Here is a 23468-nt window from a genome sequence, read left to right as displayed (position 1 = left end):
TTAGGAGGGTAACAAGTCTTCTACTTCCAAGTTCAAGAAAGGCCCGATCATCTCCCGAAGTTCCCACATTGTGCGGCGCCCAAGTATGCTAGGGAGCACCCTCTCAAAGATAAATGTAGCATCCACAAACAGGACGTAACATGAAATTCCAGTGAAGGTAAGGACATAAAACATGATGAAAATTCTCAGTGCACGTTTCCTAGGAGGAAAGAAAACATCTGTGTTTAAAAAACAAACAAACAAACAAACAAAAAAACACCTGAAGAGAATGCATTGATAGGACTCCCGGCTCCTTGGGGGCTGGGGATATGGCTCAAGTGGTAGCATGCTAACCTAGCATGCGTGAGGCACTGGGTTCAATTCTCAGCACCACATAAAAGATATTGTGTCCACCTAAAACTAAAAAACAAATATTTAAAAAAAATTGACCTCGGTTCACATCTGTAAAAGAAGGGGCTTGGAACAGATGAGTGCTCACAGCCCACACGGGGGTTGGCAATGGAATCTAATGTGGGACAGCCACAAAGCAACAAAACCCTGGATGTGTTGGGGCTCTTCTCACACTCCCGCAGGTTGTCCCGGCTCTGCCTGTCCTGAGGTGTGGGATGCCTATTTGGGGGCATGGAAAGACACTGGCAGTTAGATTTTCTTCCATGTGTTTTAGTCAGTTTTTGCATCGCTATGACCAAAATACACATCAAGAACAACCTACAGGAGAAGTTTATTTGGGGCTCATGGTTTCAGAGGTCTCAGTCCATAGACAGCTGACTCCATTTCTCTGGGCTGGAGGTGAGACAGAACATCAGAGGGAAAGGAGCAATGGAGGAAATCTGCTTAGCTCATCGTGGGGTTGGGAAGCAGAGAGAGGAAGGGGCTGCTGGAGAAACAACCTTTCCAGAGCATGCCCCGGGTGACCCACCTCCCCCAGCCTCAGTTACCACCAGTAAGTCTCTTCCAACTAGGATGAAGTGATTAGGTTACAGCTGTCACAATCCATTTTCACTTTTCCTCTGAATATTCCTGAGAATAGGAGCTTTGGGGGGATACCTTGTATCAAAACCATAAATATATCAGGTATCACACAAAATATATCATGATGGTAGGTAGGAATGAAGCTCTGTCACCAGTTTTGTTCTGCCACAAGATTTTCCCTTATAAAGTAATCTAAACTTTTTCAAATCCTTTTCTGGGCTGGACCCATGGTGTATTTTACTCATTTGATTTTAAGTTCTTGCGTTATTAATTTCTGCAATCTATGACTAGGGCAGAAAATCTAGAAAATCCAGAAAAAACATAAAGAAGAAAAGAAATGTCACAGATAATCTAATTACCTAGAGATAAATACTGTAGGATTTATTTCGTAAGAGAAAATCTGGGGCACAGGTAAAGCCAGCTTTGGATCTATTTTGTGACCTAACTCGGTGGATTTTAGAAACCAGAGCCAAGTTTCTTAGCATTATACCCCCTGGCTACCTCGTAGCAGTTGCATAAGTAATTGATTTTATCTCACACATTTATTAAAGAACCAACATTTTAAAGATACTCTGTTAAGAAGGAGCTTTGAATGCTGCTAACATGAAGTAGAGAGGTCCTGTCCTAAGGGCCCCTAAGTCTAGATTTATTCTTTCTTATGAAAAGGAAAAATACTCACTACCAAAACATATCTAGGGCTGGGATTGTGGATCAGTGGTAGAGCATTTTCCTAGTTATGTGTGAGGCACTGGGTTTGAGTCTCAGCACCGCATATAAATAAATTAACTAAACAAAGGTCCATCAACAACTAAAAAAAAAAAAAAAAAATGTAAAAAACTCTATTCTTCCTAACTTCCCAAAACAGTCATCTTTGAGAACATGAAACTAGAATACTTTCTTTAAAAAACACTTTTTAAGTTCTTAAAAAGATGCAAATTTCTGAATTATAGATAACTTGGGAAACAGAGAAAAGAAGAAATTACAATTCCATAGCTTTAATATAAACAATTTAAAAAAATATTTCCTTCCTTTCTTTTCTTATTATTTCCTTTCTTTCTTTCTTTCTTTTTTTCCCCCCTTCTTTTTTTGGTGGTTTTGGGGATTGAACCCAGGGCCTTGTGCATGCTAGGAAAGCACTCTACCAACTGAGCTTCAACCCCAGCCCCTCATTTATTATTTCTATTGTGCTTTAGGGTTTTGTTGTTTGTTTTTGTATTTTTTTGTTTTCCTTTTTTCCCTTTCTTTTTCTCTTTGTGTCATTCCAGATTTTTTCCTCCCTACAGTGAATTCTCTAGGTATAGATGAACTCATGTTTGTTTTTTTGACACTACTGAATCACTTGATTTTAATTTATAATAACTGAACTTTTAATTTAAAGGCTCTTCAATATTTTATTAAGCAAATATAAGTATATATAATGTCTATTTTAAAAGGGTCAAACATTTTTCTCTGGAAAACATCATAGTTATTAAATTAAAATAAGGCTTTTTAACATCCCCTTAGTGTTTTTAATAATTTTATTCATTTAAAACTTATTTTTATGAGACTAAAAATATTCTTTTAACTTTTGAATACTATCTATTTATTTAATTTTCAAATCTTGTGGTACAAAAAATTTTTCAGTCTTTTCCAAAGTGTTCATATTATTTGTGGTCATTACACAAGGGGTCAGTATAGAAAGAGAATCAAAGGATTGGAGGACAATACCAAGAAGAGGCTACATTCTGAAGCCAAAATAGCACAAAATGATACATAATGATTGAATATTTGCACAAGGTAAACCTCCTCAAAATGTTAGCAGTATATAAATATGCTTTAATGGAACTAATATGCTTCCAGTTCTTTAACAAAAGAGAGTGGACAGAATCTTAATTAGGATGTAATGATGTGAGAAAAAGATGGCTAATCAACTGGATTATAATCTTCCTATATAACAATGAAGTAATAACTGAGAGACATTTGCTTATTTACTTATTTATGTTTTTGAGAGCTACTTCATATCCCACGAAATCCACCCTTTAAAGTGTATGTGTCAGTGGCATTTAGTTTAGTAATAAGGGTGTACCACCAATGTCACTAATTCCAGGAAAATATCATCTTCCCCAAAAGAGAACCCATATTCACGAGCAGTCACTCTTTCTCTATTCTCTATTATAATGTGCTCTTATAACCAATGAGCTACATGCTGTCTGTATGGATTTTCCTATTTTGAACTTTACATAAAAGGTATCATATACATGTCCTTTTGTGTCTGGCTTCTTGTATTTAGCATGTTTTTTTGAGATCATTCATGTTGTATCAGTGCTTCATTCTTTTTTGTGTCTAATACTTCATTGTGTGGATATACCACATTTTGTTTATCCATTCATCAGTTAACGGACATTTGGGTTGTTTCTATTTGGGGGCGGTTATGAATAATGCTGCCATAAATAATTATGTTCAGGTTTTTGTGTGGACATATGTCTGACTAGATCATATATACCGAGGAGTGAGGAGTGGAATTGCTGGGTCACATAGTAACACTGTCAAACGTTTTTAGGAATTATCAAACTGTTCTCCAAAGTGGCTGTATCATTTACAGTCTCACCAACAATCTATGAGGGTTCTGGTTTCTCCACATCTTCTTTAATGCTTGTGTGTGTGTGTGTGTGTGTGTGTGTGTGTGTGTGTGTGTTGTGTTGTTTTGTTGGTGCTAGGGATTGAACCCAGGGGTGCTCTACTACCAAGCTAAGTCCCCAGTCCTTTTTATTTATATTTTTTAAATTTTTAGACACGGTGTTTTGCTAAGTTGATGAGGGTCTTGCTAAATTGTGGAGGATGGTCTGGACTTCTCAATCCTCCTGCCTCAGCCTCCCGAGTTGCTGGGATTACAAGCATGTACCATCACACCCGGCTGAGATGACTGTAGATCATCTTACTGGGTATATAGTAGCATCTCATTATGTTTCAGTGTGGTTTTGATTTGCTTTTCCTTAATGACCAATGACATCAATCATCCTTTCATGTGCTTCATTGTGGTTTTTGACCAGTGTGCTTATTGACCACACATCTATCTTCTTGGAGAAATGTCATATCTAAGTCCTTTGACTATTTTGAAAACTGGGTTATTTTTCTTTTGGACGTTAAAGAGATTCTTAGAGATTCCAGATACTAAATCCTTAATTTTGAGAGTTCTGAAAAAGTTGATTCTGATAATTTTCTTCAGGTTTAAGGAAGAGAAAATTTTCTGAGTTTTTTTAAAAAAATATTTATTTCTTTAGTTTTTAGGTGGACACAGTATCTTTATTTCACATTTATGTGGTGCAGAGAACTGAACCCAGTGCCTCACGCATGCTAGGCGAGCGCACTACCACTTGAGCCACATCCCCAGCCCTTTCTGAGGTTTTTGCTTCATCATTTTCACTGACTGTACTCCTCATTTATTTATTAATTTGACATTTGCTGAGCATTATAAGAATATTCTATATATGTCCCCAAATGAAGATAAGCTCCCTGCCTTTATGTATCCCATTGAGTATTACAAGAAAAGAGATTTGCAACACCTGAAGTGCAGTAATATGCTCTTGGCTCTATAACGAGATTATGTGCAAGGTACAGGGTGCACACACTCTGACAACTCAACAACAAAAAGACAACTCAGCTTTTAAAAGGAAAGGACTTGAGAAAATAGAGTGTTAAAGCTTCTACGTGGGTTAGTTGGTTGGAAATAAAGAATCAGAATTCTTTTCTTAGAAGAGAATATTGCTCAGAGTCTTTAGGATAATGTAGCATCTCTAGAAAAAGACCCAAAGAATCAGAATTCACCATATACAGGTCTCCAATACCACACAGGAGAAAGGCATCCTGTCCAGCAACCAAAAATTTTCAAATCTGCTCAGTGAGAATGTTCCTTTGGTGGTGGAGGTTGTATCACAGCTTGATTTAGATAATAGGTAGATAAATCTCATATATAGATAAACATATAGATATCATATATAGATAAATTTATCCCCTCCCCCCAAAGAAAGAAAGAAAATCCAGCTTATAAGGGCCCCTCTTTCCAACTCACCATGCTGCAATGTGGGGAGGAGAGTTCTGTTCTAAAGCGGGTGGTGAGGCCTCAGGAAGCAGTGGATCTGTTTCTTCCACATTCATTTCTTCAGAATTGTAAGAATCTGTTTCCCTTTCTTGAATTTGGTACATTCCCAACTTAGTATTCAGCAGAGTCATTTCCTTATAAAAGTTCTGGGAAAAAAAAAGAGAGAGAGAAAGAGAAATCAACTTTTTTTTTTTTTTTTTTTTTTAAATCATTCTAGCGCTCTCCTAGTCCTCACCCACCACACCCCAGCCCTGGGGCTCAAACCCAGGGCAGTGCACATGCTAGGCAAGCACTCTTCCACTGAGCTACATCCCCAGGCGCTGTTTTTTTTTTTTTTTTTTTTTTTTTTTTTTTTTTTTTTTTTTTTGAGACCAGATCTCACTAAGTTTCCCAGGAGGGACTAGAACTTGTGATCCTTCTGCCTCTCAACTTCCCAAGTAGGGAGACTTCAGGTGCCTGCAGGATAAATCATGTGCATGTGACATGAGGAAATCATTGGTAAGGGCATACTCAATAAGAGGGGACTTACGCATTCACAGTGTAAGGAAGTACCATAGTAGACAATTAAGTGAAACTCACATGCTAATCTGTTTTTTAAATATTTTTCTAATATATATATAGTTGTTTATGACCTTTATTTTATTTATTTTATTTTATATGTGGTGATGAGAATAGATCTCAGTGCCTCACACATGCTAGCCAAGTACTCTACCACTGAGCTACAACCCCATCCCCCCTGCATGCTAATCTTCATTGGATTATTCAAACAGGAAGATATCTGTGTACTGAATTAATCTAATTTGTTCATTTATGTAAATACATTTGTAGTCATATTCATTGGGTGACTATTGCCAACTAGGCACTCTTCTAGGATACAGTAATAATAAATACACAAGGAAGGTGCAATCTATTACATGTACGTTTATAGGGGCTATGGAACAAATAACTAAATGCACACATGGATTAATATACACACTAAAGAGAAAACTAGGTAATGATTAATATACACACTAAAGAGAAAACTAGGTAATGAAACAGAGAGTAGCTGAAGGTTTGGGGGCATCTACTGGAGATGTGGGATGAATAGGTACCTGTGAGAAGGAAGCAGGTTGATACATTCATTCATGCATTCACATTTACCTGGATGTGTGAGACTATGGGGAAGGAATTCAAAGATGAAGTTATTTCCTGGCCAGGGGAGAATAAGAGAGGTCTGGAAAACGAAATGACATTTGAACTGAGAACACCCAGAATGGTAATTCGTGGACATGGAGAAAAGCTCCAGATGGAGGGATGGGAAGTAGAAGCAGCACAGGGGTATCAGCTCAAGAGTGCACCAAAACTGTGAGATGTTCTGTTGGCCTGAAGCAGAAGGCCAGGAAGGGAGGAGATAAGACTAAAGAGAGGGCTGGGGATGTGGCTCAGCGGTAGCGCGCTCGCCTGGCATGCGTGCGGCCCGGGTTCGATCCTCAGCACCACATACAAACAAAGATGTTGTGTCCGCCGAGAACTAAAAAATAAATATTAAAAATTCTCTCTCTCTCTCTCCTCTCTCACTCTCTTAAAAAAAAAAAAAAGAGAGAGAGAGAGACTGCAGTGTGGTGTACCTGCAAGTTCTAAGGGGACAAACAACGTCTGGGTTAAGATAGAATCTTGTGATTTATTTGAACTGGTGTATCTGTAAAATCTTACCTCTATTCTTTCAATGAGTTTCTCCTTTAATTCATGAGCTTCATTACAAGCATCTACCTGAAAGGATATTCATATTTCTGAGCAAAATGAAAATTATAATTTCTGGTTTATACAATAAAATCCCTCATTTCATTTGACACCACTTATAAAGTGTGGGTTGAAATTTACTTTTACTTGGTGGAATTGTTCCTCTTAGAATAAATTCATGAATTGTTCATGAACCATGAATTGCAAACTGCCAAAGGATTAATCAATAGATTACCAAGATTATTTTCAGTACTTTGAAAGTATACATTTACACATTAACCACTTGTTATAAATTATCTTTTTCTCTATGCAGTACTCCTTCCTTGCTCCTTAGAAAAAAACAAAACAAAACAAAACAAAACTTCCTCAGGACATTAGTATGTTTCTGAGAAAATAAAGTTTTTGTGTGTGTGTGCTGGGGATTGAACCCAGGGCTTTGTGCACATGAGGCAAGCACTTTACTGAGCTATATTCCCAGCCCAGAAAGTGTTCATTAAAAAAAAAAAAAAAAAAAAAAAAAAAAAAATATATATATATATATATATATATATATATATATATATATATATATATATTGTACAGGGGGTTGAACTAAGGGGCACTTAACCACTGAGACACATCCCCAGCCCTTTTTTTTGTATTTTATTTAGAGACAAGTTCTCACTGAGTTTCTCAGTACCTCACTAAGTTGCTGAGGTTGACTTTGAACTTGTGATCCTCCTGCGTTGGCCTCCTGTGCCACTGGCAATTCAGGCATGTGCCACAGTGCCTGGCAAAAAGTATTTCTTTTAAATACTTAAAAATTTATAATTTATAACTATGAAGTCCTATTTTATTTAATTGAATATTCAGGCTCCCTGGTTTAGCAAAAGCTATTCATAAAAAAAGTTATAGTTCCTGTTTTCTTCCCATGTTTCCAGTAAGTTATCAAGGAGAGAACACAGATGGTTTCTGTCAGTAAGACAGGGAGCTGAGGTTGTGGCTCAATGGTAGAGCCCTTGCCTCGCATGTGTTTGATCCTCAGCACCACATAAAAATAAATAAAATAAAGGTATTGTGTCCATATAAAGCTAAAAATCTTTAAAAAGAAAAAAGAACAAGACAGGGGCCAAAACCAAACCATTCCCTTCTAAGACATGAATGCCAACTGCACATATGTCAGAATTTATGATGCTTTCACATGTGTTAAAGTAATCATCCCAGGATACCTTGAAAAGCAGAGTTACAGCAGGAAGAACAGTGTGCTGGATTCAAGAAAGATCCGTTTTAGAGATGGCAGTGTCCCTAGAAACTGATTCTTTTATTTATTTTTTAGTTGTAGGTGGACGTAATACCTTTATCTTTATGTGGTGCTGAGGTTTGAACCCACTGCCTCATGTGTGCTAGGTGAGCACTCTACCACTGAGCCACAACCCCAGCCCTAGAAACTGATTTTTGAAGAAGCCCTTGTAAGAGTAAGGCAAGGCATGGATTTTCAAGGCACAGTTTCTTGTGACAAACAGGGTGTATGCAGTCCCAGATATCCAACAAAATTAATTTGGTGTAAATTCAAACCTGCATAATAGCAGTGACTAAAAAAAAAGGTAAGAGGACACCTTCAAGCATAGAAAACTATTGAAGAAAATTGTTATATGAAAAAGCAATTGCAAAACAGTGTGTATAATATGATCTCATTGAAATAACAATAATACACAAATATATGTACAAGAAAAATTCAGAATATCAGAATATAAATGTCCTAAGATATAAAGGTCTTATTACATTTTAGAATATAAATGTCCTAAAATAAAATGTGCCTTTTGAGGGACTGGGATCATTTTTCATTTTTAAAAAAATCTCAATTAGTCTCACAATTTTTAGTTGCTAAAGTAAGTATGTATTACTTCTATTAGAAGAAAAATGCATATGCATGTTTATGTATAATATTAATATAAATGGGGAACATGACAAAGACTGGTTCTTTTCATCTGGAAAAATGGACAAGTGACTTCACCACTTCATCTTTTTGAATCATACTTTTCTTTTTTTGAAAGTAAGATTACACACTACATGACAGTAAGTTCCCTTCTTGGTTTCAACTTCTGAGAGTATTTTCATTGAATTTTAGATTCCATTCCCTGCAATTCTCTAAATTTGAGATTTCTCGAAGAATAATTTACCTCCTTAAGTTGTAAAGCCATTTTATCATTACCTGGGTCAATTTGTTATTCATTTCTCTTAATTGCTTTCTAATTTCTATGATCTTCTCCTAGAAAACAAAAGCATATAAAGTAGAAGTTGTAATGAATGATGTGTGGAAGTGAAACAAAACAAATTATTTTTAGGAGAAAGTACATGTGAGGTCAAAAAGTTTCAGATTGAATACAAGCTGTTCCACCCCCAATGCCGTTCTGTGTATTAATCTACAAAACAGCATTAAATCAAGATATCGCTAGCTGCATCCTACATAAATGGCCACGGAGGTAAACACTGAGCGAGTTGGACACAAGTAACAGGAGTACTTATCTCCTCAAGCAGATTTTACTCACCAGGATCTCATTGCTACCCTGGAAAGTGTGTAGTCACCTCCATGTCGTACCAAGTTAATTTGTCACCAACCCCAAATTGATCATGTGATTTAATTACTCAGGAAGGAGTTATGCTACAATGATCACATTTTAATTGATGTTCTGGTTTACTTATACAATAAACATCTTTTTTTTTATTGGTTGTTCACAACATTACAAAGCTCTTGACATATCATATTTCATACATTAGATTGAAGTGGGTTATGAACCCCCAATTTTACCCCAAATGCAGATTGCAGAATCACGTCGGTTACACATCCACAATTTTACATAATGCCCTATTAGGAAAGGTAGCAGAATACAATAAACATCTTATGCAGAACTTGTCAAAGATAACTAGGACAGAGTTCATCTCAGAATAAAAATCTAGATGTTTATTTGGGGATTTCAGAAAGCTTCATGGACGTGAGGACTCAACGATCAGGTGATACCCAAAGGCCACCTCAAAAGGCAGTCCACCAATGCGATGGTCATCTTTACCCTAAGTACATGTATGAAGACATGAACAATGTGACTCTACTTTGAGTACAACCAGAGATATGAAAAATTGTGCTCTATGTGTGTAATATGCATTGTCATGCATCCTATTGTCATATATAATGAATTAAAATTTAAAACAATTTTTAAAAATAAATAATTTTTTTTAAAAAGGCAGTCCACAGTTTTAAAGGTCTTTTAAATAAACCTATCTTTGTTTCTGTTTTTCTTTTTTTCCAGAAATAATTTTACTAAATTATTCTTTAGTTCCTGTTTTCACATTTTTCTTACTCCATTTTTATCATGAGGAATAAATAAGCCAATACTTGTGATATTATTTTATTTTATTATTTATTTATTTATTTATTTATTTTTAAAGAGAGAGTGAGAGAGGGAGAGAGAGAGAGAGAGAGAGAGAGAGAGAGAGAGAGAGAGAGAATTTTTAATATTTATTTTTTAGTTCTCGGCGGACACAACATCTTTGTTGGTATGTGGTGCTGAGGATGGAACCCGGGCCGCACGCATGCCAGGCGAGCGCGCTACCGCTTGAGCCACATCCCCAGCCCCATTGTGATATTATTTTAATTTTATTAACTTCCTTACTTTCCTCACCAGAGGAAATTCCATCAGCCCACTTGACAACAGAGATTGGGTCATTTTTTTTTTGAAAACATATTTATTGAGGTACAATTTATGTACAGTAAACTCACCTTTCAAGATCATATAGTTCCTAAATTTTGATGGCTTGTATACTGTCACGTAGTCATCACTGCCACCAGGATTACAGACTGTTTTCTTCATTTCCTTTCATTTCTTTGTGCCCTTTGTCAATCCCCTCCCTCCCTTTCTCCACTCAACCCCTAACCACTAACCTATTTTCTCTTCCTATGGTTTTTGCAGAGTGTTACCTAAATAGAGTCATGCGCCCATAGCCTTCTGAGTCTGGGGTCCTTCACTTAGCCTAAGGCATCAGAGTCCACTCATGTTTTGGGCGAATAAGACGTTTGTTCCTTTTTATTGCACAGTGGTATTTCACCACACAGGACCCACAGTTTATCCACATACCCACTGGTGGATACTGGGACTGCTTCTTGTTTTTAAGCACAGGCCTGGTTTTGTTTAGTTTTGTTTTTAATGTGTATACAAAGTTTCATATTTCCAGTACAGACAATTTCCAGACTTAGGTATGATGTCTGCCCTTTTCCTATTATCCCAAACTCCTCCTTTTTCAAAAACAAAACAAAACAAAACAAAACAAAACTCACTTTTATTTAACTTTGCTCCTCCATCTTTCTCCCCAGTCTTTAGATATTTGTCTTTCCTAATCTCTGCCTCCTGATGAAAACCACATTCCTATAATACATTCAGCTGACTTTTGGGAAAAATGTCGAAGGAGACCGTTCGCTTCTTTTTTCCAGAGTTTGCAATTTCCAAAGCCCAAAATAGTGCATGTGTGTGGGTGGGTGGGTGGGGAGCTGTTTTCTTTTTAACTAGTGCAAAATAAGATTATGACTGAGAATATTAGACTCTATTATGTTTAAAAGTAATTTTTTCTTCTCCAGGTAAGAAATCTGTGCTGGTCTGGAGGTGACTTTTAATATGTGAGGAATCTAAATAAACATTACCTTCCTACAATACATAAAGTAAATTTTACGTCTTCCAAAATCCACTTTAAATTCTAGAGCTTGAACAAAGCAGAGGCTGGCAATTTCAATAAAAAGAGATAGATACAAATTTTTTTTTTTAGAAAAAAGTGAAAATTTTCATTTTGGACTTCTCTTTAAAGGCCTGGCTTACAGTAGAGTGGAAGAATTACCAGTTAGAATTCTGAAGTCTTATTCATGCTCAAAATTGATCACTACCTTTCAGCTTCATATCCTGTCTCTTTTAAAAATAGAAAATAAACGCTTTCTCTAAAAAGAGTTTCTATGAAATGCAAGGAGACAAAGCAATCAGAAAACTGAAGACTGTGAAAACCACTCAAGAACTCATCAAACACTTATATTCTAAAGATGCAATTCTTGAGGAATATTTATTTCCTGAGTGGTTTCTCTCTGCTGTTAGGTGGTGGGATACCAATATTAAGGAAAGAACTTCCCTTAAGGTACTTATACATACCTTAAGATGGCACCAAATAGAGATTTATCGTCTCTGTCTTACCTAGTTTGAAGGTAGAATGGGAAGTCTAGGCTTCTTGAGTAATAAGAGAAGTGGTGTTACCCAGGAGGTGCTCAGAACTGACCATGAGAGAGCACCCCTCTTTGTGACAGAGAGGCATCTTACTTCTTGTTATGGCCTGTGAAATGATAGAAGGGGTAGGGAGAAAGGGCAGAAGCTCCTAAGCCTCCAGCTTACCTCAATGTTTGCCTCCTTGACAGGGTCAAGGCCCCGGTCCCCCAGATTTTCAGTTTGGCCTTCCAGGGACATCACCTCATTTAATAAGCTGCAAATAGATTAAGGGATGAACTAAGTCCTGTGAATTAAGAAAAGACACCCAATAGAATCGATACTTTTGATCTTTCAAAAATGAAGTGCTGATCCTATATAGATACTTGGGTAATGATTGTATTGGAATGAGAAGTTGTAAATTAAATTAAATTCAAGAAAGAAAGAAAAAAAAAAAACACCCAATGTCATCTAGATAATATGAAAGAGCTGTCAGGCCTAATAGAATGAAGACCTACTGCTGCTCCAAAGACATGGTTAAGGGTATGAAAAGTCAAGCCACAAATTAGGAAGGAAAATTTGCAAATCACATCCTGAATATCTGGACTTTTATCTAGAATATATTAAGAACCGTCACAACTCAATAATAAATAAACCAACAATTCAAATTTTTTTAAGAGAGAGAGAGAGAGAGAGAGAGATAATTTTTAAAAAATATTTATTTTTTAGTTTTCGGCGGACACAACATCTTTGTTTGTATGTAGTGCTGAGGATTGAACCTGGGCCGCACGCATGCCAGGCAAGCGAACTACCGCTTGAGCCACATCCCCAGCCCCAACAACCCAAATTTTTAAATGGGCAAAAGATGCAACAGACACTTCATCCAAGATGATATATATAGCAAGTAAGTATAAGAAAAGACTTAACATCATTAGTTATTAGCTAAATGAAAAGTGAGGACAATAAGATACCACTACACATCTATTAGGATAATTATAGTAAAACAAGAAAAAAGGAAGAAAGAAAGAAAAAAGAAGGCTCTTAACAATGCCGAGAGCTGGTGAGGATTCAGAGCAGCTAGAACTCTTAATACACGGCTGAAGCCAGGCAAAATGTTATAGCCATTTGAAACCATTTGGCAGTTTCTTAAAAATATAAACGTACCCCATTTGACCCAGCTATACTACTCCTTGGTTTATACCCAAAGGACTTAAAATCAGCATACTACAGTGACACAGCCACATCAATGTTCATAGCAGTTCAATTCACAATAGCTAAGCTATGGAACTAACCTAGGTGTCCTTCAATAGATGAATGGATAAAGAGACAGTGGTATAAAATGCTGAATGTTTTCTTTGATATAAGAAGGCTGATTCATAGTGGGATAGAGAGCGGGAGCATGGGAGGAATAGATGAACTCTAGATAGGGCAGAGGGGTTGGAGGGGAAGGGAGGAGACATGGGGTAATTAATGATGGTGGAATGTGATGATCATTACTATCCAAAGTACATGTATGAAGACATGAATTGGTGTGAATATACTATGTATACAACCAGAGATATGAAAAATTGTGCTCTATATATGTAATAAGAATTTTAATGCATTCTGCTGTCATATATAAATAAAAAAATACATGAAAAAAGAAACAGTGGTATATATACACAATGGAATATTATTCAGCGATAAAGAAGAATGAAATGATGGCATTTGCTGGCAAGTGAAAGGAACTGGAGAATGTCATGCTAAGTGAAATAAGCCAATTCCAAAAAACCAAAGTCAGAATGTTCTCTCTGACATGCAGATGCTAACACATAATAAAGGAGGGGGAGGGAAGAATAGAAGTTCATTGGGTTAGACAGAGGGGAATGAAGGAAAGGGATGGGGGATGGGAATAGGAAAGAGAGTAGAATGAATCAGACATAATTTTCCTATGTTCATATATGAATACATGACAAGTGACACTCCACATCAAGTACAACCACAAGAATGGGATCCTAATTAGAAAAAGTTATATTCCATGTATGTATTATATATACTCTACTGTCACATATATCTAAAAAGAATAAATATATATATATATAAATATAAAGAAAATCCCTTGTTTGAGTGACTCCCCCCTCTTCCACTCACAATACTCCAAAATAAAAGCCATTCTGTCAGAAAAAAAGTAAATGTACACTTACTATACAACCCTATATAACCCAGCATTTTCATTCCTTGTTGTTTATGCAAGAAAAAGAAAAATGTGTGCTCACACATAAACCTATATATGAATGTTTATGTTATTTTTATACATATTTCCCCAAATCCTAAAAGTTCTTTGATTGCTAAATGAATAAATGGTGTTAGATGTATGTAAAAGAATACTATTCAGCAGTTAAAAGGAGGAAACTGCTAATACACATAGCAACATAGGTAAATGTCAAGTGCACTCTACTAAATGGAAGAAGGCAGGCTCAAAAGGCTTCAAGTGCTCTGAGATGCCATCATACAACATTCCAGAAAGGGTAAAACTATGGGGACAGATAGATCTGTGGTCACCAGCAGCTTGGCCTGGGGACAGTGGTGGACTTCAGGACAGCATGAAGGATTTCGTGGAGCAATGAAGGTGTCTCACATCTTCACTCCGTTGGCTCCACCACTATACACATTTTTCAAAACCTGCAGGACCATACACTAAATGACATAGTTTACTGTATGTGAATTATATCTTCCTTTTAAAAATGGGAAAAAAACTTAATATATGTGATTTGAATTAATAAAACCACAGAGCCCTTTTAAAAGATAATATTATTAATGCTTCAGTAGAGGAAAAGGACCCTTTTGGATAGGATGGTCAGAAGGCTTCTATGAAGGAATCTTTTGCTGAAAAGCTAACCCCTGAAAGGTAGGAGAACAGCGAGAAAGGTAGCCCTGTAGTAGGAAGGGTTTGGAGCATAGTGGGCAAGTTCAGAAGGCCACAGGTACGTATTTCTTTTCTTTTTAATTTTTTTTTTTTTAGTTATACATGGGCACAATGTCTTTATTTTGTTTATTTATTTTTATGTGGTGCTGAGGATCGAACCCAGGGTCTCCCACGTGCGAGGCGAGCGCTCTACAGGTACGCATTTCTAACAGTGACTTCCATTTATTAATCATTTGTTATGGACCAGGTTCTATGTTATGATCTTTACATACAGAATTATATTGAGTCCCTACAATATGCCAGTGAGGTGTCCTTTAGTTCCTCTGCATAGAAGAGGAGAGCCACGGCTTTAAAAAGGTTGGTGATTTAGCCAAGAAATGTCCGTCAGGATTCAAACTCAGGTCCCTCTGACTCCAGAACCCATTCTCTTTATTCTGGTGGTTAAATGAATAACAATTATTATCATGATTTTTTTTCCTTTGGTGCTAGGGTGTTCCACCACCGAGCTATACCCCCAGACCTTTTTGTTTTTTTGTTTTAAAACAGGGTGTCATTAACTTGCCCAGGTTGAACTTGAACTGGTGATCCTCCTGCCTCAGGCTCCTGAGTCACTGGGATTACAGGCATGTGCCACCATGCTCAGCAATAACAATTACCTTTTCTTTTTCTTCACCTTAAAATGTCCCACTGAAATCCAGAGGCACATTACCAAATATGCTTCACATTTTTTTCCCTAAATATGTCCTGTCAACAATACTGAATAACCTTCAAAGGTACTGAAGAGCTGAACACATTCCTGTGGTAACTAACTCAGCCTTAAAGAAAGTGTGTGAGAGAACACAGAGCAAAGATGCAGATAACTTCAATTTCCGCTCTAAGATTTTTGTGGCATTGATTACAGATCACAGGACTTTATACTTCTTATCCTAACAATTTCATCCCTTTAAATCCAGAACATCTTAGCTATAAAACCTTCCACTATTTTTTGACCGACTTCAGTATCCTACAATTACCTGTTCACTGTGCTTTCCGTCGTATTTATCTTTTGTATAATGTTGTTGATTTTCTCCATCCAGTCAATGTGATCGGCTCCAACGTCTTTCACTTGCAGACCCATCTTTGCATTCCAGTAGTTCAGCCTGAGAAATATCCTCTGTGGACTCCTGCAGAAATGTTAGGATCATTGGTAGGTAAGCAAGTGGGGATTGGCTGACATAGCCCCAAATTCCCTTCTTTCGAATGACAAATGGGTCTGTTTATTCATTTCTTATCATCAAAATGGAACAGGTGGGCACTTAGGACTCAAGAAGTGTGGGCCTTTATCTGATATCCATTTTAACAGGTCTTTAAAAGGCTGGATAAAACAAAGCAAATTTCGTATTTATTGGCAAAATGTGGATGTATTTTTAATTTCCTTCCACGGGGCAAATGCTAAATATTGGTATCAGGATAATGGTTGCATCTTGTTGAGGAAGAAGTATACAACGGAGAAAGGGTCTACAAGGGCTTCACAATATATTTGTCATGATAATGAGAATGATTTCCATATCTAGAAAGTTATATGAGAGGGTTGAGGTAGGTATTAATTTCAAGCTTCAAAGATAAGTTTGCAAAGAGAAGCCCTTGGCATGAGTGCTTTGTGGTTCAAGACATGTATGGAATTTAAATCTATTCGGTTTTCCCTCAATACTTTGCCAAATTTCATCCTTCCTGCCCCCCAGTCATTAAGCACTTTTTCTGCAGGTGCCAAGGCTTACAGCTCAGGGATCTTGTTCTCTGGAAACAGCATCGATGTGGACACTTGAGGTACTTCATGAACAAGATCTGGTTTTTGCTCATCCTGTTCTTTCTGAAGGTCCTGGCCCTGTTCAGCTTTCGGCTCCAACATATCCTGATCAAGATGACGAAGGAAGCAAAGCAGAACAAATAGGTTATCACAAGAAATAGAGGTTCCTCTAGCTCCACCCAACACAGCCCTCTGAGACCTGCACCTTCAGTTTATGAAAGGCTGGGGCAGGGACATGTACTTCAGAGCTCTTGCTGGGTACAGTGGCTCGTGCCTGTAATCCCAGTGATTCAGGAGGCTGAGGCAGGAGGATAACAAGTTCAAGGCCAGCCTCAACCATTTAGTGGGGTCCTGTCTCAAAGTAAACAATAAAAAGAACAGGGGATGTAGCTCTGGGGTATTGTGCTCTTGGGTTCAATCCCCAGTACAAAACAACAACAAACCAGAGCTCCTTTGAGCGTTGATGAGTATTAGAATTCCACCTGACCACTGGACTCTAAAACTCTACTCAAATAAGATGGCTCTCCAGATCTATTCAAATTTATTTTAATGGAAAAGAGAAGGTGTTAGGAATTGTCCCATATATCAAGAGAGTCTAAAGAGATATAGCAATTGGATGCATTGCATAGATTTTGCTTGGATGTTGGTTTAAAAAATACAGCCCTAAATTGTGCCCTAAATTTCGGGCACAATTTCAGAAATTAGAATAGTGAGAGAATTGAGGATACAGGAATAAATTATAGAATTATTGTTAATCTTCCTAGATGTGATGACAGTATTTCAGATATGTAAAAGAAAGTCTATTTTTAGGGATGCTTTCTGAAGTAAACAGGCATGAAGTGTTATATTGTCTCTGACCTACTTTTTAAATGGTTCAGAAAATTCCATCTATTTATATATACATAAATACTAAGCAAATGTGGTGAAAGTTAACATTTTTAACGGGTAGGTGTGGAATGTGGTGGATCACTGTGTAATTCTTTTAAGCTCTCTTTTGATTTAATTTTTTTTCATATCAAAGAGTTTGGGGTAACAGCCTACTCTGAGTTTGAGCCACAAAATTTCTTTCTTTCTTTCTTATGTGCCTTGTTCTAGAAAAACATTCAAGGCATTTTCTGGCACACCAGTTCTATACATACAAAGATTAACAAAAGATTGTCTTTGAACATGTTGTTTTTCTTTTTTTTTTTAAAGAAACTATGGAGAAATATTTCTCTGACCTGTGAAGATGTTTGACCTGAAATTCCTGAATTTCAGCAAAACTATTTTTAAACTGGAAAGAGAAAAGTTTGGAGTAGGGAGAACTGACAAATTTCTTATTGAAGTATCTCCCACCCACATAACTCTACAAATCACTGTCAAGTGAATTATTTCTTTTCATTCTCATGATAGATTTGAGGTGAATAAAGGCACTTGAAATCTTCTAGGCCATTCATATTAATGACTCATCCTGGTTCACATAATGCAACAAGTTAGATGGTAGCCCCCAAAGACATATCTGTGTCCTGATACTAGGACCCTGTGAATATTACCTGGTTTGGAAAAAGAGACTTTGCACCTGTAACTAAGTTAAAGATCTTGAGTAAAGACCATCTTGGGTTACCTGGATGGGTCCTAAATCCAATGACAAATATCTCAATGAGAGACAGAAGAGGAAAAGCATAGTGCCAGGAGAGAAGGCCTTGTAGGGTGGAGGCAGGGACTAGAGGTATGAGCTGCAAGCCAGTGAAGACCTAAAGCCACCAGAAGGAGGAAGAAGATGGATTCTCCCTGAGAGATTAAATCGAGGGTATAGCGATGAAGCCTATTGAAAGACAATCTGCAACCCAGAGTGGTTTTTCATGTAGCAATCTTCTCTAAGGTGAAAAATGTTAGTTATTTCATAAATCACCAAGGGCAAAAATAACACATAATACACATTTTTTTCCCATGGGAACACTAGCAATTACCTCATGTTTTAACAACAGACTACAGTGACAGTAAGGCCACACTCTGCCTCCCTCCTGGTTTCAAGCTCTGAAGTCTTGTCCCTGTTGGGAGGAAATCCTCATTCTCACCACATTGAGATAGGAGATGTGTCTTGCTTACCCATTTTTTGGTGTCCACTTTGTGAAGGAAGTCAGTTTGAGGAGTTTCAGAGCAAACCTTGTCTTTATCGTCTAATCCGTCCAAGCTCTGGTCCATTTTGGTCATTTCTCTTAGCAAACTGTAAGCCACACAATGGAAACAAGGCTGTTACTCTGTCACGGGCCAGAGCTCAGGCCTGCCCTCCCCGTTTCTAAGGGAGGACCCTGGGATCTTCCCAGCCCCAAGGGGCACCTGCTGGTCAGGTTCTGAGTTCATTCTGTGTGAATAATGCCACAAAGGCCATCTCATAAAAAAAGAGAAACAGAGGGGCTGGATAAATATTTACTGGCTGAGTCAATCAATTATTTGTCAATGAGATCTCAAAGTCATTGCAGCTGTGTGTATATGCATGTATAAATGTGTGTTCAAAATAAACAAGTAGAGTTAAAAAACCTGGTTTAAAATAATGGGGAGAGGGGACTAAGTTTATGATGTCCTCTTGACCTTCATATCCCCACTCGTCTCCTGACAATGTTTACGTTTCTCCCTTATTATTCTTCCACAGACAGTCCATGATAAATAAGCAGATGTGGTTGTTTATCTAAGTGTGTGTGTGTGTGTGTGTGTGTGTGTGTGTGTGCGCCTTTTAAATCATAAGTGGGAGGATATTTATATACTGTTTCTGTGCCTTCAATTTCTTTATGATTATTATTTTTTCCCAAGAGCATGGTGTGATGGTGTGTGTGTGTGTGTGTGTGTCTTTGTGTGTGTGTGTGTGTATGTGTGTGTGTGTTCTATTGTAGTTGGACATTCATTTATTTATTTATTTTTATGTGGTGCTGAGGATCAAACCCAGTGCCTCGCATGTGCTAGAGGAGTATTCTACACAGCCACATTTTTTAAATTATTTTTTTTATTTTTACTTTCTATTTTTGGTCTTTAGCAGTTTTAATGGTACATTATAATTATATATAATAGTGGGACTTAGCATGCCATATTTGTACATGCATGTAACACAATGTGATCAGCCTCATTCCCCACTATCTTCCCTTCCCTTCCCCCCTTTGCTTGCTTACTGATTTTCCTTCTATTATTATTATCAATAGTATTTGTACATTATAATTATATAATAAATTGTATTCATTATGGCATATTCATCCACAGACCTAGCATCATTTGGTAGATTTTGTTCCTTTGCAATTCCTGTGCCCTCCTTTCATCCCTCCCTTTCAATCCCCTTCTTCTAAAAGGGAGACCAATACAGTAAATCTCTTTTTTAACAAACTCCCTTGGAGTCCATTTTATATTAGTATATACAAAACTGCTTTATTTATGAAATTACTATCTGGTAAGACCATATGATAAATTTCTTTATATATATATATATATATATATATATATATATATATATATATATATATAAAATTGGAGATAGACACAATATTTTTGTGTGATTCTGAGGATTGAATTCAGTGCTTCACACATATGAGGCAATCGCTCTAATACTGAACTATAACCTCAGCCCCTGTATGATGAATTTCTATTCAGTTCTTTATTAATGGACATGTAGTTTGTTTCCTAGCATTTGCTACTATAAACAATGCTATAGTGAATACCTTACATATCTGTATGTTATATATATGTACATCTATTGGAAATCCCTAAAAAGTTGACTTGCTAGGTCAATAGTTTTATACATTCCAAATTTTGATAGATTTTACCAAATCATGTTTTTATAAGGTGGAATAAATTTACATTTCCAGAAAAATGATGACAGTGACTATTTTCCCACTCTTTTTCTAGAACCATATCTTTGCCAGCCTGGTATATTTAAATGGGTACCTCATTTTAATCTTTTTTTTTTTTTTTTAAGAGTGAAGTTGAGCGTCTTTGCTTACATGTATACAACTCAGCTATATTTCCTTTTCTGGAACAATTATGTTGATATCATTTGTCCATTTCCTCTTGAACTGTTGATGTTTTGCTAAAATGCACATATGTACACACACACACACACACACACTTTTCAATGAATCATAATACATTTGTGATATAGGAAGGGGTTCTGGAAACTATGTATATTTCTTCAGCCTGAATAAATATTGCTTACATGAATAAATACTTCTCTGAGTTTCCAAATGTACAAGCTACTATTTTCAATAAATTATAAATGCATTTAAAAACATCTTTGGTGGGGCTGTAGCTCAGTGGCAGAGCGTTTGCCTAGCATGTGTGAAGCACTGCTTAATCCTCAGCACCACATAAAAAAAACCATTAATAAACAAATATATTGTGTGTCCCTCTACAACTACAAAAATGTTTTTTTTTAAAAAATCTCTTATATCATAATAGCTTTTCTGATATGTGAGGAATTCTGGAAAATCTTTCATTTTAAAAAAGTTTTCCAAGGCTGAGGTTATGGCTCAGTGGTAGAGCGCTTGCCTAGCATGTGTGAGGCACTGGGTTTGATTCTCAGCACCTCATAAATAATATAATAATAATAATAATATAAAGGTCCGTCAACATCTAAAAGAATACAAACTAAAAAAAAAAGTTTTCTTGCTGGATGGGGATAGGGGTGTATTGAACACCTGTAATTCCAGCTAATTAAGAGGCTGAGGCAGGAGGAGGAGCATAAGTTCTAGGCCAGTCTCAGCAACTTAGTGAGATCTTATTTCAAAATAAAAAATAAAAAGGGTTGGGGATGTAGTTCAGTGGTAGAGAGCTCCTGGGTCCAATTCCCAGTATCAAACTAACAAAGAGAGAGAGAGAGAGAGAGAGAGAGAGAGAGAGAGAGAGAGAGAGAGGGAGGGAGAGAGAGAGAGAAAGGATTTCTAATCAAAAATGTTGTTAATCATTAGCCTATATGTACATACTTTCATTGTATGCTAATATGTGTGTATATGTACATACATACACACACTTATATAAATATTTGTACTAGCTCTAATCTGGAAAGTATTTAAAATGGCTTACGTCTTTAGCAAGTGAAGATAATGAGGCCCTGAAACTATCAATTTTCCCAAATCAAGATCAGAGTCTTGACAGTTTCCACTTGGTGGTGTCTGCCTAGTTCATGATCACAGGCCTCCTCAGTGTGTCCTTAGGCCTCCTTCAATAAATATTCATGAGATTAAAATTAGGTGAATTGTAGGAAGAACATCCAGCCAGACCCTGAACTTGAAAAATCTCACGATCTCATCATTTTCATCCCACTGGCCTGAGGTCGCCTCCAGACACTTACGCAGAAGCAGCTGCTACAGGCGCAGCCCCACTTACTTCATTGCACCTTCAGTCACACCGAGATTTTGGAGAAAGCCATTGTTTTTTTCAGTCAACGGTTGTTCCTTCCCAGCTGTCTTTGTCTGCAGAGATGTCCCATCATTTAGACTTGGGGGTGTGAGCTCCATTCCTTCAGACTGCAGGGACAGGGACAAAAGAGGAATTTCATGGCAGATGGCAACTCCATCATCTCCTCTGACACCTAGCTGATTCCTCCTCAGGGAGATAACCCAGGTCCTTGACCTTCCACGATGGCCCTCATTGTAAAGGACCTGAAACTGGCTCTGAGGTTTCTCTGCCCACATAAATGAGGGAAGGTCGTGTGTATGTCTCCCCAAGGACACACCTATGTCTGAGGCTGGGAGATGTATTTTGAATCCCCAAATGGGAATACTATAGAGGAATATATAACAGCCAGCTGAGGGGATGGAAATCTCCATTTAAAAACAATTTCTTTGGTTGCAGATGGACTCAGTACTTTTATTTATTTTTTATGTGGTGCTGAGGATGGAACCTGGTGCCTCACACGTGGTAGGCAAGCACACTACAATTGAGCAACAACCCCAGCCCAGGAATCTCCATTTTTACAGCCTGTTTCTGATGATATGATATAATAATATGCTCATTGCAAAAAACAGAAGAGATGAAAGATGAAAATAAAATGACTGCTACTCCAGAGATAACCAAAGATAACTCCAGATTGCCAAATTTAACCTTTTCTAGTATTTTGGTACATTATCTTTGTTTCTAAATTTGACATTTATTTTATTCTTTTCCCACTATTAACAACCAGATTTTTTCTTGTTGTTCATAATATAAATAATATCGTAATGAGGTGGGTGCAATGATGTACTCCTGTAATACCAGTGGCTCTGGAGGCTGAAGCAGGAAGATCACAAGTTCAAAATCAGCCTCAGCAACTTAGCGAGGCCCTAAGCAACTCAGCAAGACCCTGTCTTTAAATAAAATATAAAAAAGGGCTGAGGATCTGGCTCCGTGGTTAAGCATCCCTGAGTTCAATCCCTGTTACCAAAAAAAAAAAAAAAAAACCAAAAAAACTTTAAAATCTCTCTCTCTATATATATATGTTTATAGGCTACAAACTATAAACTTAGGATACTTGCTTAGAAGTGGAATTGCTGGTCCAACATGGCGGTGGGCGCGGAGAGATCAAGTCTCTGACCTCTTCAGCTGTGCGGGCATAGGGAGTCATAAAAAATCTAAATTCTGTTTGCTCAGGATCACTAGGCAATGCTGAGCTGACGAGGATGTGGGGCCAAGAGTCTGGGCATCTCAGAACACACACTGAGCCTGGATCGGCTGAATTCAAGCTCCCGTTCGCCTGCTTCCCACAGACAAACAGCTGTGACTCAGCACTAATCCATCCCGCTGAAACAACTGGTCAGCCCTTCTCATCCTACGGAGGTAAATGCCTACCAAGCCTTCATA

At 37.3% G+C, this 23468-nt stretch overlaps 1 protein-coding gene across 1 annotated transcript; it reads right to left on the bottom strand.

Moving 5' to 3' along the window:
- Window positions 1–22150, bottom strand: SMCO2 (single-pass membrane protein with coiled-coil domains 2; the record flags this gene model as incomplete). Its single annotated transcript, XM_081311547.1, has 9 exons — window positions 22017–22150; window positions 18759–18876; window positions 16642–16775; window positions 15898–16047; window positions 12169–12256; window positions 8961–9017; window positions 6743–6799; window positions 5021–5196; window positions 1–199 (listed from the first exon to the last, which is right to left on the bottom strand). Exons 1-9 carry the CDS (start codon window positions 22145–22147, stop codon window positions 1–3), a joined length of 1110 nt encoding a protein of 369 aa, XP_081167673.1. The 5' UTR covers window positions 22148–22150.
- Window positions 22151–23468: the final 1318 nt, after the last annotated feature.

Source organism: Spermophilus citellus (genome assembly GCF_964194105.1).
Source record: "Spermophilus citellus genome assembly, chromosome: 10".
Taxonomy (NCBI): Eukaryota; Metazoa; Chordata; class Mammalia; order Rodentia; family Sciuridae; genus Spermophilus; species Spermophilus citellus.
The sequence above is the reverse complement of the archived record's forward strand: the minus strand, read 5'-3'. Positions and strand labels throughout refer to the sequence as shown.